This window comes from Haliotis rufescens, unplaced genomic scaffold, assembly GCF_023055435.1.
Source record: "Haliotis rufescens isolate VD_foot unplaced genomic scaffold, xgHalRufe1.0.p SCAF_9, whole genome shotgun sequence".
NCBI lineage: Eukaryota > Metazoa > Mollusca > Gastropoda > Lepetellida > Haliotidae > Haliotis > Haliotis rufescens.
Window position 1 is genome coordinate 44175831 of NW_025964383.1, and position 17618 is coordinate 44193448.

At 39.2% G+C, this 17618-nt stretch overlaps 1 protein-coding gene across 1 annotated transcript in view; it reads right to left on the reverse strand.

Moving 5' to 3' along the window:
• Nucleotides 1-14941, reverse strand: part of LOC124145151 — a 46862-nt gene extending 31921 nt beyond the window's left edge. The window contains exons 1-8 of the mRNA XM_046514841.2: nt 14453-14941; nt 12269-12920; nt 11136-11180; nt 7390-7502; nt 6005-6072; nt 4611-4843; nt 1495-1545; nt 633-755 (exon numbers count right to left, since the gene is read on the reverse strand). Coding sequence (XP_046370797.2) covers nt 633-755; nt 1495-1545; nt 4611-4843; nt 6005-6072; nt 7390-7502; nt 11136-11180; nt 12269-12920; nt 14453-14536 — 1369 coding nt within the window. The 5' untranslated portion in view covers nt 14537-14941. The remainder of the gene's footprint in view (nt 1-632; nt 756-1494; nt 1546-4610; nt 4844-6004; nt 6073-7389; nt 7503-11135; nt 11181-12268; nt 12921-14452) is intronic.
• Between the last annotated feature and the right edge of the window lie 2677 nt (nt 14942-17618).

The following is a 17618-nucleotide window of genomic DNA, read 5'->3' on the forward strand; positions in this document are numbered from 1 at the left end:
TATTTATACCACTGTCAGATATTTATACCACTGTCACGTTCTTATATCACTGTCACATACTTATACCACTGTCACGTTCTTACACCACTGTCACGTTCTTATACAACTGTCACATACTTACACCACTGTCACGTTCTTATACCACTGTCACATATTTATACCACTGTCACGTTCTTATACAACTGTCACATACATATACCACTGTCACATACTTATACCACTGTCACATACTTATACCACTGTCACATACTTATACCCCTGTCACACACACACACACACACACACACACACACACACACACACACACACACACACACACACACATAGCACTGTCACATACTTATGCCACTGTCACATACGTATACCACTGTCACGTTCTTATGCCACAGTCACGTTCTTATATCACTGTCACATACTTATACCACTGTCACATACTTATACTCATATACCAACACTATGGCCACTGTCACACACACACATAGCACTGTCACAGGACTAATACATGTTCACCATGGCCACGTCGATAGTTCGCTTCCATTACAGATGAAGGAGGAGGAAATACATCATCCTGTATATTTCTGATTCAGAAGGGGAATTATTTCTAAAGTGAGTTAATTAGTCTTCTAACTTACAGAATGCCCGATGCGTCGTGACTGACGTAGTCGTCGTTGTTGGTGTTGCGCCTGATGGTTTCGTTGTCGCCGTCGCCTCGTGTGTAATGCGTGTCTTCGTCAACGGGTTTTGACTTGAAGTTTCTGAACGGAAGAACGTGAGAAAGAAAATGAAAATGTCAATGTTTGTACCAGGGATAAGGTTTCTGATATGTGACGTGTTCTGCATATCAACATGACATTCTTTCACAAGATACATCGAAGATGGTTGACAACTGATTTTAACAGAGTGCTACAATATACTCTCCGTAGAAGGAAACGCATAGGTATTACCAATATTTTCCAGGGTAGTGTAACCGGTGTTATTGTGACGAGATCTTATGACCTCGCGTTGTCCCGTCCCTACAACAACCAGGCGTCTGACAGTGCCCGTCCCCACACACCACACATCTGCGCTGGTTTCTAAACATACTGCCGTGACCGTCAGTGGCACTGGATTCATTCCAATTGAGCTCCTATTGGGTGCACGAGACAGACGTTTACGCCAACGTCATCCAGGCATCCTTTAACCAGGGAATCTGCAGCATTTGCGCCGAGCTCTTCAGTTCGACTGGGCTGCCAATCCACAAGACGTCATCCGCAGCGTTCTTGGCTCCACGGGGCAGGGGTGTCGTACCGTCATTTATGCCAGTCGTGGACACCACGGTCCAACCGTTTCATGCAAAGATTTCTCCGTTAACATTTGATGAACGCCGTTTCACATGCCCCACGAATTGAATTAAAACCTTGGAGCTTTCACAGAATGGATCTCTTAAAACCACATATACGGTTTGGCTTTTTTGGTAGGAGTATACTTAAAAGTGTAAATATAGCATGACATTACCTTTTTCAGGGGTGGTGTTGGCGGCAGACACATCGGCAACAGCTGTCGTCCCTGGAAAAGAAAACAACTTGATAACTACAGAAAACATTCCTTTATGTTAATAAATGTCACATCTAAAGGATTTGTTGAACGGAAGGTATATATATATACATGGAAATTAGTTAAGCAACACCCGTATATTCTCAGACCGGGCAAATTAGTGCATGTACTGTGTAAAAGATTTCCATGCCAAATAAATTATTTAGCGAAAAGAAAGAGTTGAGGAGGAACATAGCCAAGCTTACCATAAAATAATGTGGGATTTTTAGATGTTAAAGATTTGGAAAATGACTTAATTTCATCCAAAAAATTACGAATGTCACTTTTGTTGCACAGACTATACTATCAGTATCATGCACAATATTCCAGCTATAATGACGGCGGTCTGTAAATAATCGAGTGTGGACAAGTGATCCAGTGATTGACATCATCTGCATCGATCCACGCAATTGGGAAACGATGACATGCATCAACCAAGTCAGCGAGCCTGACCACCCGATCCTGTTAGTCGCCTCTTACGACAAGCATAGTCGCCTTTTACAGCCAGCATGGGTTACTGAAGACTTATTCTACTCCGGAACTTCACGGTTCTATCCTGCTCTTATTTCGTCAAGGGGTTTTGTTCACATACCTGTACGTTTAAACTGGTATTTATTACAAATACGTTACTTTAGGGCTTCAAACCTTTGGATATCGATCGATGGTTTCCTTTGAGCTAACACGTCATCATAATGGCGTAAATAAAATACTGTTTAAAGCAACGTCAACCCAGAATTCACTCACTATTGTTCTACACATAGAAAACATCTCATTTTTAAATTTCTATCAGAATGTGCGAAATCACCATCACGACAGTGCACAGCCATATCGTAGAAGACAAGTTACCCAGGTGAGACCCAGTTACATAAATATTACGCATAGAGATGCTTATAGCACTGCGCACCCTGATTGTAAACGAAAGTATGACAATTCCGCGAAGTAAAATGGCAGGTGGGTGTTATTTATATTGCTTTTGAAGGTCAAAATCGGGTTCAGGCGCTGCCTGTTTAAGGAACATATCCTAGTTTCATATTACAGTTCATTTCTTATTTTAACATTGTCAGGTCCCAAACTGTATCACTTTCTACGACGACCTGAGGAGAATAAGAAATCTGAAAAGGGCCGTCGGTGGATATAGATAAATCGAAATAGATCGCCATAAAAAATCCTCGCTTCACATCAACCAAGCAGATATGGTTCAATATCGGCAGGAACCCAGGTCTGTGGGGGATTACTGCATCACGTAACTTCACGATAGCAAACGGAATGAGGTTAGGCTGAAATTAGGTTAAATCTGTAAAAACAAACTGTGACGTCACGAGTAGCCGGACGTTTCATAGACTGACGATGGGAATGTTGAACATCAAATGAAAAAACGTTCTGCCGTAATTATGTCCACTGCCGGACCAAAGAACGTATTCATCAATGTTTGATGGGGGGTAAAAATAAAACAAACAAGAAATGGTTATTCGATAGTGCTGTGTTTGATATCCGTTTCCTCGTTGTGTTTTGGACCTTAAGTTTGCAGTGTTGCAGTCTGGTAATGTTTTGCTAACGTTTGTAAGGTTTTGGTCAAATCCAATTTTCAAGTGTATACTTTGTTTTGCCAGATAGTTTGGCGCATACCAACGGTACTTCGAACTGTATACATTTGTATCACATAGCAATGTGGAACGAACTCTCGACTCGACAGGAGATTCGAAATCTGCGGATCCTGATGCAGGACACAAGGAACTACAGTCCCTGCCGTGCAGACTGACAGGGCCACTAGCTGCAACATGCGATGTTTAGAAAAAACTTAATGAAAACTTAGTTAATGAACTCAAATGAATGTGCCTATGTTGGACAAAATGTTTAAATTTGTCTAACTTATTGACACAATAATATATCGCCGAAAAATGTTTTCGATAAGGTGTCATAAAATTCATATCTTTTCATGACAAAAGTACCTGGGTGACGCATGACATGTTTTGTGTCCCTAAAATTGTTTACGTCAAAGTTGTTTTTGTTTTTTGTTTTAAATCAAAGCACAGTTTTAAGATAATAGTAATCTGTACATTCATAATGCGCTAAATTCCATTCACCATCCTACCGGGTACCCATCCACTGCAGGATGAGGGGTGGTCGGGTAGCCTAGTGGTTAAAGCGTTCACTCGTCACGCCGAAGACCCGGGTTCGATTCCCGACATGGATACAATGTGTGAAGCCCATTTATGGTGTCCCCCGCCGTGATATTGCTGGAATATTGCTAAAAGCGTTGTAAAACCATACGCACTCACTCACCCACTGCAGGATGAACAGTGGCAATTTCGAACGAAAGTCACTTGCTTAAGGTGCTTCAGTGTGGGGCAGCCCTGAAGCCCCAGAAACCCTCAGGAGTTGACCCATCCAAGGACTCTCCGTGACCAACGTTGCTTAACTTCACCTAATTTGACTCCTGCACGCTGTGCACAGGACCACGTGCCACCACGATCATATGCCTACATCCTATGCCACGATACGCCAATCCGACCTTCTACCATATTTACAGTAATGAATAGCTCATAGATGGAGACAAAAGAAATTCACAATAGGAATGCTGTTGGGTCATGTTATCATCAGAACACACTTACGTTAGAATTTCTGGCTCTGACCAGAAACACAAGATTTCAATTTCAAAACTCATTTGTTTCAGGAATTATATCAGAATTGTAGTTTCACTCGAATTAAATTTTGTGGAAAGAATAATTATGACCTGATAGTCATTTATTACATTTTGAGATGCATATGAACTGATTCAGAAATGCACAAAAGGATTTCCAATATGTCAGCCGTGGCAGCCATTACCGATATCTGATCGGAAACACAAACTATGAGACAAACAAATATTTTAGCTATATTTCGTTTGAAGCAGGAAATCCGGTTCTTTATTTTAATGAAACCTGTTACCAAATTATTAATCTCAAGTTTTCTTGGTACTAATGGTCCGCCCCTTAACGGTGCAGGTACCAATACCAAAATGAACAAGACGTGATACGGACGCCATCCATAGTTCTCACCTCTTGCAGTGGAATATTCCGGCTTTGTGGGCAGCGCGTCCAGAATGATGTTGTACAAGTCCACGGTGATGCAGTCTGCGCACACGATGAAGTCTCCAATAGCAAAGGCCGTCACATCCTGGTAAGCCACGGTCTTCGCCGAGTCGGAGATGGTGCGCCGGATGATCTCCCCATCTTTTACAAGTCCCGTGTCCAGTAGGATGAGATCCGTGTCGGTCTGGATACTGCCTGGACTGGAACCAAAGACGCCATTAAGGCAAAAGTTTCATGTAAAAGTGTTATAGTACATTGTTGCCTTAAGTTTGTTTGTTTGTTTGTTGTTTTACGCCGCATTCAGTAACATTCCAGCTATATGACGGCGGTCTGTAAATAATCCATCTAGGCAAGACAATCCAGTGATTGACATCATAGGCATTGATCCACGCACTTGGGATACGATGACATGCATCAACCAAGTCAGCGAACCTGACCATCCTATCCTGTTAGTCGCCTCTTACGACAAGCATAGTGGCCTTTTACTGCAAGAATGGGTTGCTGAAGACCTATTCTACCCCGGATCTTCACGGGTATACTCAGCTAGCTTGTATCGTGCTCTGTATAACAACTGCTCCACTTTTGATAGGGAAAGTTTCATCTTTATTACCATAACACACATAACACATGCGTATATTTAGGAAGAATGGCACTGATCTGATTACCTCTATGAACGTTGGGTAGTACAGTATACACATCTGGTATGACAGATGACAAAATGTGAAAGTCCGTTGATCCGTTGCGTTATTGCGTCTTTGTCGTGTGATGCGATTATATCGCGGTAGTTAATTTATAATGGATCGTATTGGCGCACGCTTACTAACCTATTAAATACGTCATACGCAAAATGATCTTTGTTCATCTTGTATGACACATCAATTAGGATTGATCGATGCTGATTTGTTTTACAGAGTTCGGTTAACAAAGCACCTGTCATCAGCGACACAAGGGCAGGCACATCTACATTATTTCGTTATCACTATACGTGTGGAATATGTGGTTTACACATCCTGTTTTGGATTATTCATAATAAGTATGTTTACAACCTTGTTTCTATCCTAACCAATTTTGAATGGAGGTAGGGGTAAAATTTCACTTCGAAACAATTCCCAAAACTATCATAAAAACGTTAACGTGTATAGCCATGACATATCACAGCAAGTCCAGGGGCGGTGGGGTGGTTACTGCGTTCGCTCGTCACGCCGGAAGCCCGGGTTCGATTCCCCACATAGGTACAATCACAACACTGTGTGAAGCCCATTTCTGATGTCACCCGCCGTGATATTGCTGGAATATTGCTAAAAGTGGCGTAATACCATACTCACCCACTCTTTATACATAAACATGTATTTAATACCTACCTCAAACTCTGCACTGTGGCTCCGTAATAAATTTTACCGAAAACGGATAATAAGAAGATTTCGTCGAGCTGAAAAAGTGAAAATGTTTCTATATTATACAGATAATATTTCTGGAATATTGCTAAAACCGGCTTAAAACCATACTCACTCACGATGAATTTCTTGTCACATTCTACTTCAAATTAGAGATTTTACTGCTTCTTCAAATGAACTCGAAAGAGACATGGATTGTAGAGGGGTATTACTAAGTTATTTTTTCTTAAATTTTGCCAAAGCCAATCTTTAAAAAAGTCTGCATGCTAATAGAATTATTAACATACGGCAATCGATCATATTTGAATTACATCTTGTTCCGTAAGTTGTAATTCCAATCAAGATACGGTTTGATAGATTCCCGTGCATTACACTGTTAAGAGCAACGTGTTGTACACCTGGGCCCACTTGCACAAAGCGATCTTAGCGCTAATACTATCGTAAGCCTATGTTAAAGTATGGGAGTTACGAGCGTCTTAGCGCTAAGATCGCTTTGTGCAGGTGGGACCTGGTGGTATGCTTTTTGGATTACCCGAACCTTGACCTTGACCTTGATCCAAATAACACGGTGATAATATGGACTTAAGTTCTTCACAGGTCGGATAAGATGCTGAGATATTTCACAGTGAGGATAATACTGACCTGGTCAACTTTGTGATTGCTACTTGATGTATTTTGTTCTTACGCATGTTATTGTTTTCTCCTAGTAAAGTAAATATAGTCTGAATAATTCCAAAAAAAATGCTCTTACGATACATACAACGATGCAAAAGAGATTCCAGCATATGTTTGAATGACATTGAGAAACATCAGAGCAGTAATGCTGTATGCTGTAACCGTAGTCCGCCAAAACAGCCAACACTGTGTGCATGTGATCAATGTGCCCTAGCCTTGGCTTGTGTGAGTGAGTTGGGCCTAATCTCAATTTAAACACTACTTCACCATTTAAATCACTTCGGCTAAATTGGTCCACATTAATCAAAGATTATTAAATGGTCGGTCTCCAAGATGGGTTGTCATTCATTACCGAATAATATGTAATGTGTATCTTCATAATGCCCCAAATTCATTATTTTGAAGCATGCGCATTAACGCTGCATTATTTCCATGGCCGATGGGTCAGTGTGCATTAGCATTTTATTCTCAGCTCCCTGGGAGGATGTAGCCAAACTGCAGTATGAGGTGAACATTCACTTAACCATCTCATCCAAGCTCGTGAACATAGACACATTTCGAACCATAGTCTCCTCTTACGACATGCATAGTCGCCTCTTACGACAAGCATGGTCGCCTTTTATGACAAGCATAGTCGCCTTTATGGCAAGCATGGGTTCTACCCGGATCTTCTTTACCTCTGTTGCGAATGGCTCTGCTATGGACGCGAACTTTGCAGAGACAGATTGGTTCATGGCAGGCTTGTAGGACTTGTTGAGAATCTTCATTCTGACGTTTGCCCTTATCACATCTGAAACAAGGAAGACATGCAATGGGACACACCCAACGAATAGTCAGATTTAGTGAAAATTAGAGTAAACAGGACGGCCACAACGTCAACGCAAAATTAGTACGTGGGATCCGACACACTGGGAACAGTACAGTGAAGACTCCCCAAATTCGAAGTCCTCGGGCCCACAGATATATATGTATATATATATGTGTAGGGAGTTATCCGTAGTTCGACACAAGCGGAGTTCCTATTCTGTATCATTGTGCCGATAAAGATAATATCTGGACCATAGGTGCATCGTCATATATCAAGTTAATGGAGGTCACCAAACTCAGACTCAGAGTGCGTGAATGATGGAGTGAATGGAGGATTGTTTGATAGATGATTTAGGGGGTGAGTGAGTGAGTGAGTGAGTGAGTGAGTGAGTGAGTGAGTGAGTATCCACAAACCATAATTCACATACTTAATTTTCAAATACGACACGTTGACATGTTGGTGTGAATGACAATTTTCCGCTGGTCACGTTGTATTAAAGACGCTAAATTGGGTATTGTGTTGCGGAGGGACTATACCAGTTCATCAAACAAATGTACCAAGTGTCATTTCTTAGGAATTTCCAATCGAAAAAGCCGATTTAGCGAGTGCGAAAGTTTAGATATAGTGATGTCAGCAAAGGGGAAAATTGAAACCGACTGGATGTGCCGTTTTCCTTGCATCTTGAGGCATCTGTCTTTGAGAGAGATCCACACAAACTAAAACAACTTGTTAACGAAACAAATTTAGTATTCATAGTTAGTTTTCTACATTTTCAGGTCGTATTTAGTGGAAGTTGAGAATCGTCTATATACACAGTATCTGAAAGCGTTGAAATTATGTTTAATTTTAAAAAGAATTAAAGAAAGCAGGTTTATACTCACCATCACGTAATTATATATACCTTTATTTATATCAAAACAGGATAGATGATATCAATGAAGAGGTCTTAGTCATGGAAAATGAGAAATACAAATATCAAGTACATGTATTTGCCTCGGGAATAATTTCACGATAAATGTCAATGTGGAAAAGGTATTTGTGTGTCAGCTTTATTGGATATATGTTTATCATCGATTATTAATAATCAGAATTTCAAAAAGAATGGAGGTTTACCCATGAATCTCGCCTCAGGATCCTCATCGATGATAATTTTAGTCATGTTCTGTATCTAAATCTAGGATAAGTTATTGTAAGACAAAAACTGTTTTAGGTTAGATGAAGTGTATATTTTTAGAGAAATTACAACGTAATATGTATTTTAGTGTAATAGTGCCAGTTTTAGTTTAATTTGTTTGTTGTAAATAAATTATCTATGTTTTTGTCATTCTTCGATTGTGTCTCTAATATATGGTACTCCATGTTATAATGATGGATGTTTTTTGACAAGACGAGTAGAGTCACTGTGCATGCAGTTGGCTAAATGTCTGCCACTAATAGCCCTCTATTGATCAATGTATACTATTACAACTATTTACACAAATTGAATCAACCATCATTAGACAATCCAATTAACAGATAACATTCATTTGTATAGAAAACAACTTTAGCTTTAGCCCGAGGACTAGGCTAATTGATTGGCATGAAGACAACACAGTGAGCAATGTTATGACAATGGTAAGCGTCAACCTACACCTAGTACATTTTACACAAGAACAATTTTCTCGCATTTTTTATGTATTGATACACATCCATTTTATTTAGAAATGTCACAATAGCGTTAAACGTTTTTGTTCCATAGTCTTCCCTTATTCACATCAGACTGATCGTCTACACTCGATAGATCTTGACATGGTGAATATGTGTAAGGTCGAAAATCCAACGTTTTCATCGATGGCATTGTCTGGTGACGCCAGGTCGAACGCTCGTAATCTACCACACACTATACAGAAACGGTGATCGTCCGCAAATCAGCTCTCCACTATGACGTCAGATCACGTGATGACATCCTGCTAATTAACTCTCCGTAGTTTCTGGAATACGAGTATGTTTTAGCCTTTTTTGTCACTAATATTTCCTTTAGAATTTTTCCTTGAAGATAGGTATTTTTTATAAGTTTAACAAATGATTTAATCCTAAATGTATTGTTTACTGTAAATCTCCTTTAAACCAAAGATTATGTAAAGACGTTTTTGATATTTTGTTGCTTTTAAGCATTGATAGTATATTGGCATCCTCTGTATCTCTAGGGCTCGCATTTGGCTAAACCTAAACTAACCCTGGATCCTCTCCCGTGGTTCTCGCAATCTCAAATTACCCGCCCTTGATTTCCGTTTGCTTATTTGTTTGGCTACGCTACGAGAAATTCAACATTGAAAAGTGTTTGACACGCAAAAGAAAGACCCCAAATAACCTTTTGATGGAAGGGATGTCTTCCTGTCCATCAAAACCGACGTGGCTTGGGGTTTGGGGTAAAACGAGTTACCTCCCTTATATTTTCCCTTTCCCTTTTCTCGACGTTTGATTGGTCGGTAAAATGTTAATGAAAATCTCGGGCGGGTAATCGTCGGCCGCAAGAACCAGGGGAATAGATCCTGGTATAAGTGTAAATTTATCGAAATACTAGCCCAGGAGATATAGAGGGTGGGAAATTTCAGCTTGTGTGAATACAACATAGTTCTGCTGTGTTTTAAGGACTTTAACAGAGCATATAATCAAGCACTATTCATACCAAAAGTTACGTAAAGACAATACTTGACAATATGTAAATTCAGTAAGGAGTATAAAGCTAAATAAGACCTGGATAATGCATATTTGACAATATGTTAATACAAGAGTATATTAATTTCAACATCATGACAATATATTACACAAGTGATTAATAAAGACAATGTTATGACAATATATATTTATATTATTTACATCAGAAATCACATTGGCTATTAGTTTTACAACTTTGTATAACACTAATAGAATTGATCGCTTTATCTTTTTTAAACAGGTTTGTCAAAAGATAAATCAATGGTTTTAGCAGTGTAACTGAGAGAAAACGGGATGACAATCTTCAATTAGGCTATTGAATCATATTTCTCAACAGGAGCTTATTTACAAATGACCAGGTTATCAGGCAATTCTGTTTCCGTGGCAAGCAGGAACGATTGATAATTTTACAAAAATCTGTTGCCAATAATGACGGCATAGTTTAGACTAAGAAAAATCTCCCACTAATACTAGTATTAGAACTGGATATTTAACCTAAATGTAAAGATTGCCTTGAAATTGTATCCTATATACAGCATGTTTTAAATTACCAGCACGTGGATGAGAAATATGTCACATGGCTTTCAGGTACAAACGCGAACATAACCTAAGCCTTGATTTTAATGTATATTTGCCTCTTAATCTAAACTGCAAAGCAACAAACGAAACACTTGAAAATGGATTTGACCAAAACATTACAAACATTTTGTAAACGTTACTAGGCTGAAACCCGTTGCCGAAACACTCCAAACCTAAGGTCCAAAACACAACTATGATACCCGTATCAAATACATACCATCGAATAACCATTTCTTATTTGTTTCATTTTTAGCCACTATCAAACATGGGTGTATAATTTCTTTTGCCCGGCAGTTTACATTGACATTTACGTGTGAAATAGATATTATATAGACTCACGTGTTCCTTGCAACTTCTCAACTTCGGGTGTCATTTGTGGCAGCCCTAGTGACAGTGAAGAAAATACATAGAAATACAATTTCCATCTCGAAGGTAGATTTGAAATCCTACCTTTAATCATTGTTACAATTGCACATAAAACGCTTTATTACTAATAATATGCAGCCTGAAACCACCTCACAACACATACAGATTACACGTTGAAACAGTCATCATTAATATTTCTCAGACTACATCATTTGAAGAGACACAGAACGTCCCAAATCCACTGAAATCCCACTAGCGTAATCACGTGATAATAAAAACTAATATTTTCCAGTGTAATCAAATTGAGTAAAAAACATTCAAATTAAAAACAATGATTTGAATAAGCGGTCAGTCACACCAACTTTACAATGGTATTCTCTTTGTTATTTCCATTCTTGGAAATATAGCTTTTCGTTCAGTGACAATGTGAACCTGTTACAGCATGTCATTTGTGTGTTTCTAGCGATAGTTACGGAAACTATTTCTTTAGAGAAAATTATTAGTCTCAGTTCCATAACGTTATTTCATCTATGTATTTTATAACTTGCTTTTAGATTCATAAAACATTTTCGGCCACGGAATGTGATAGACAACATGACAGAAGTATGTGCATATGTGTCATACATACATGGATATGATTCATAGTTTCCTCATAACTGAATACGTATTATATTGACACAAATATTTTGCTTCCATGTGCCTCATTTGTTCATTCGTGATATAAACATACAATGGACGTAATTAAGTTACAAACGATTTTTCGTGTAACGACAGATTCATCTCAAAGAGCCACCTGACCAAATTAAGCCACGAAAGATAGAGTAAAAATGTAGAATTCGGCCTGAAATACGCAGGTTATTTGATAAAGAAAAGACAATGTTATCTGTATAATTTGCTGCTCCAAGTCTCAAAACTATAGTGGCATTATGTGTTATTCATTAATGTGAATAAAAGAAATAAATAAAGATATAACCAAAATATAAATGAACTTAATATTTAAAACGTCATTATGGGGTGAAACAGTTACTCCCGTGAACACGTTATACGTTTGCTATAGCATACGGTATATTTATTCTGTACTGTAAACAACATTCGAAATACGTTACCTTGTTTTTGGTTGAGAATATAATATATGACGATTACTGTCGCTCCTACGATCAACACGACAAGTAACAAGAGGCAGGATAGCACTACAGGATTTCTTCCAGCGTTTTTAAAGTTGATAAGCTCCAAGGTGGAGTTGCCTGACGTTTCGTTCGAACTGTGGTCCAGCCCTTGGCAACTTGACTTATCTCCCTTGCTCACTGTAACGGTCGTTAGAGGTCGTTCTTGTCCGCCGTTCTTGAGGGACGTGGAATGGCGTTGATGTCCCCTCTCTTTGTGGAGGGATGTGGAACGTTCTTGTTTCCCCTCTTTGCATGACGTTGTTTGGCGTTCCCTTCGACCCTTCTTGTGGGTCGCAGAATGGCGATCACGTTCCCACTCCATCTGGGAAGAGGTTCTGCTTGCAGGTCTTCCGTCTTTGTGTGACGGTTGCAGGTGTTCATCACCCTCATCTTTGTGTGACTTTGGTTGGTGTTCATGACCCCGGTCCACGTGTGCCTTACTGAGCGCAGGTTGTTGTTCGTTCCCAACCCTGTGGGGCTCTGTGCAATATGATTTGTATTCTGACTGAGCTGGTTCACTGGATTTCTCGCCAAAAGAATTGACGGCTCTCAGCTGATACCCATTACGGTCTCTCCCCATCGCGTGACAAATCTAGACAGATGACATGCCGTTAAGTAGACAGATGATATACTTGATGGGAAGACATACCAATAGGTAGACGGAAATTAGACAAGACATACATAGAGATTACTACACGAGTGTCTGTCAGATACCATTGATCTTACGAGTTGTTTCAAAATGTATCTAACGAGCGAAAGCTACAACGAGTTGTAAGATCAGTGGTATCTGACAGACACGAGAGCAGTAATCTGTTTCTTACACACGCTAAAATCGCACCTTTTTAGCATCGAATTCGATGCATTTTGTCTATTCTCATGATCGCAGTAGCGAATTAATACATAACACCACTGTCATAAGTGACGTCATCCTATGTACTGCTTACTACTCATAAATAATGTGACCCTACACAAAAAGGTTTCCGCCATATCTGTGGATTATCAAGGCGATGATGATAATGCAAACTAGACAAAAGCAAAGAACACGCTGGGTGCCGACTTAAAAGTTCACACCTCAAAGAAATTACCAAATATGTACAACAATGTTTACTTCCGTATGGCATCACTACCGGTGACCGACTTTTACAAAATGGCGTGTTCATTGACACCTTCAGTAATTTTTGCTTTGCCCCACATGACAGTAAATGATAAACAGAAGGGGGAATTCAATTCAAAACTGTAAAGTGAATTGTTTTGCGTGATGTATTTTGAATTTTATTCGACTTCGAAGTTAGTGTTGAAGACTAATCCTCTGAACTCAGGTCATCACTATGGTGTAGCCAATCACGGGCCTGGACTTCGATCTCACACATATGTTTGATACCAGTTATCTGAAATGGGTTTCTCACCCAAAGGTGTGTAAGAAATTTTATTATGTAGAGGGTAGACTTGATCCCTTAAGACGTAGGTAGGTAGGTAGGTAGGTAGGTGAGTTAGGTGAAATGAGGTTTAACGTCGGGTACATGCATTTATATAGCGACGTGCATGTACGTGTGTGTGTGGCTGCTTGTATTAGTCCGGACTAATGCCGATTTATTAGCCCTTTAATGCCGAGCGCCAGACAGGGTAACAACAAGTACCATCTTTTAACGTCTTTTGGTATGACGCGGCCGGGGATCGAACCCCGGACCTTCCGCTCTTCGGGCGGACGCTCTACCATTAGACCACGGAGGCGGTCAGGTAAGTAAGAAGATAGTTAGGGGAGGAGAGTGCGGTGTAAGTTCCACTGTACCGGCGATGACAGTGAATACGTTCAGAGCTAGGGGGCGACCATAGTGGATGTCAGCAACAGCGAGATGTAACACATTGTGCAAGCGAGTGTCATTTTAACATAAACACGTCACACCCATCAGCATATTCTTATATTGTTCATGCATGAGTAAATTGTATTGTCTGTAAAAAATATTCTTGTAATCTGTACATTATAAAAAAAAACTTTCACATTTCAGAAAAAAACGTATTACTTTCCATGTAATTACGCTCTCATGTATGTTACTCGTCACAAAGTTCGAATATCTTGTCTTGTCTCTAAATACCTTGATCTGAAAGTAAGATGGCTTCGCCTACCTTCCCCCGGTACACCTGTGCTTGTTGCTGGTAATCACGAAAATCCTCATTACTAAAGAAACGAATCCAGCGAGGTGTTTCCATCTTGTATAATTGTGTATTTTATAAAACATTCAAATCCCCGGCGGCATATTTCCACACTTGTGTCATGTATTTCCTCTGGTAATAATAAACATCCTTCTTAGTCCATCTTGTTAACTTTAGGTGACCGACACATACGTCTCTGCCAAAGATAACCCGCGGTCCATGTCGCCTTGTGTAGCACACACGTCAGATGAATTCTAATGTACTGCTTTCTTCGTGGCTACATGTCCATGTAACAAACCCACGTTCAGGAACCCTCCTTGCCGCACTCCAATTACGAACCAGATATTGTTTTTTTTCGGTTTGACGTCACCATCGGATTTGATCTGACAATCCGTGACAGCGTATACATCAATACCTTATGTGCATTCTTTTCATAAAAAACAATGTCTTTCTTGAGCGATGACTCAGATTAGTTGTTTGATGCGTTGAAGCAGCGGTGCACAGTTTTAACGAAGGCTGACAGGAAACGTGGACAAAAAATAGCGAGACACTTTTATGGCCGGAATGATACCCTTCACCTGTAATGGGAAATGTGGTTCTCCGTGGAGGGTAATTGGACTCCTTAGGACGCTTATGCATGTTTGATTGATGTTATATGTTACACCTTGTTGTGTCTATTTAAATTCATATGAAATTTATTTTCGATTAGATGCAATTTTGAAAAAAGGTACATATATCATGAACGTGAATTTAATTGTTATGTTCACTTGGGAAAATGTTAAGCATCATTCCATGCTGTATTTTCAAATATCACTGACCATGTTTCTTTAGGGAATTGTCCACGGATGAAATGGATCTCTTTTTGATAAATTTGTCTGAGATTTCAGCGATAGCGGAATAAACGTTGTTTCTGTTGTCGCATCATCTGATGCAAAGAAGAGGAAGCTGTAAGCCGAGTCGTCAAAACACCATTGCGATGAAGCTGTTAAATCATGTCGTTGGATATCGATTCCGGTTTCTGTGGTTCCATATGATAATGTGCCTTTGTAATAGAACACATGTGTTTTATCAGGAAATTAATAGAGGATACGATTTACGAATATCGCTATTTTCTATATGGATATATAGTTATGTATAGTGAATGTTGCTTTCAGCCGGGGATTTGTGACAGTAGTCACAATAGGTGGAAAATGAATCCACAGTAAAGTACGTTTATAACAAACACGCTTATAACGAACTGACGGTTATAACGAACCGATTTTTTGTCCTGACTATTTGCTATAGTTTTGATGTATATATGCTTATAACGAACTACGGTTATAACAAACTAAAGTTAGTGGTCCCGTTGAGTTCGTTATAACCGTAGTTTACTGTATTGCATTGACACCTCAAAAAAATCCTTTTAACCAATATTTTATTTGGGTCAAGCAACACAATCTTTCAGTCGTTGAAAGTAAAACACTTCAGTGTTAAAAGGTAAGAAAAAAGAAAGAATGTGTTAAGGTTAAGAACAAACGTATTAAATAAGTTATTGTTAAATAATAGTTAAAGGTTTGTTAAAAACAATGTCTGCTCATTGTTGCTTGGATAACCGCTCCTAGTCCACTTGTGTCCGAACTCCCTGACCAGCAAGGACATCGTTGTGTCAACTGTCACAGAGGCTTATATTCAGTGTCACGCATACCTGAACATTGGACACACCGTCTATCATACAAATGCGTACAGCTGTCGGGGTGTTTTTTGTGTGTGATTTACGCACACCCCTCCCATCTCTGTCTTGTGTCATTCCGGGGCGATCCGAATGGTCTTCTTATAGTTTACGGAGAGGAGCAAGTGGGAACGAATGAGCAAAAATCCAATTTGATAATGGTCATGTCATGTATTCAGCGAACAGACGCAGAGAGAGAGAGAGAGAGAGAGAGAGAGAGAGAGAGAGAGAGAGAGAGAGAGAGAAATGTTTATTTGTATCACATGCACAAGCGGCCATGGTAAAACATTTGACATCATAAGAATAAAAGCTTGTACATCAAGCCTTATTAGGCTTATGAGACACATTAAAATACATATGTTCATTGTGAAAAAAAACACCAAAAAACTCTCTTTTTTAAATATACAATACTAATAAAAATTAAAATGATGTTTTACTTTTTAAATATTACAATAATAATAATAATTACATTTGATAGTTTTGTCTTCTTTTAAACATATAATATAGACGTATCTAAAATATATTGCAGTGATTCCTCTTGCGTAATAAAAATCAATTTATCTAAGCTACCTAATTTTAGAAAATCTCTATTAATATCTTTTAATAATTCTAAACATTCTGAAAAAGCGTAAATCATAAAAAAAGTTACATCCGATTAAGAAATGACATTCATCTTCAGCATACATGTAAGTGTGTGTGTTGAGGGGGGAGGGGGGAGGGGGGGCTCGCATTTTGTTCTTTCGAGTACAATATTTACATATTCTTTCAGACAAAGGTGTGGGAGGCTCGGCGTATCGGCCGGTCTCAGCATGCAGTGGTAGATTACCGCATCTAAAAGAGGCAAAGATTTTCTATGATACCTTAACTTAATATTCTTGACATAAAAATAGACATAAAAACTTTGATAAATTCTATAAGTACGTAATTTATTCCCATTTGGTTTATTTCTGTCATCCCATACAGCGGAATACCATTTATCGTTATCATCAGCAGTGAGAACATGAGCAATGCATTGTTTAATAGACGCATGCCTGCATGTAAACAGACAGGGTGAAATGTCCACGTGTGATGGAGTGTTGTACCATCACCATGGTAATCCCATCTGTATGCTGGACACAAGACACTGGGGTCATAAAACTTGCCTGTGTCTATAGGTGTTAGTACTAAACGTATAACTCAGATGGCTGCTGACAACTACATCCATCATCACTCAGACTTACATCCAGGGGGTACTTATCCCGTGTTTACACGTTTGAAATTCTTGCATCAATTACTGATAACATGGATACATATTTAACCGTAGTTCCAATCCGGGGATGGGCGTAGAACATTATACCACGCACATTACACAACAGAAGTCAGTGTGGGGTAGCCTGGGATTAATCAAACATAACATACTGTTTATTAATTCTTATTGCTGTTGATGTCTTA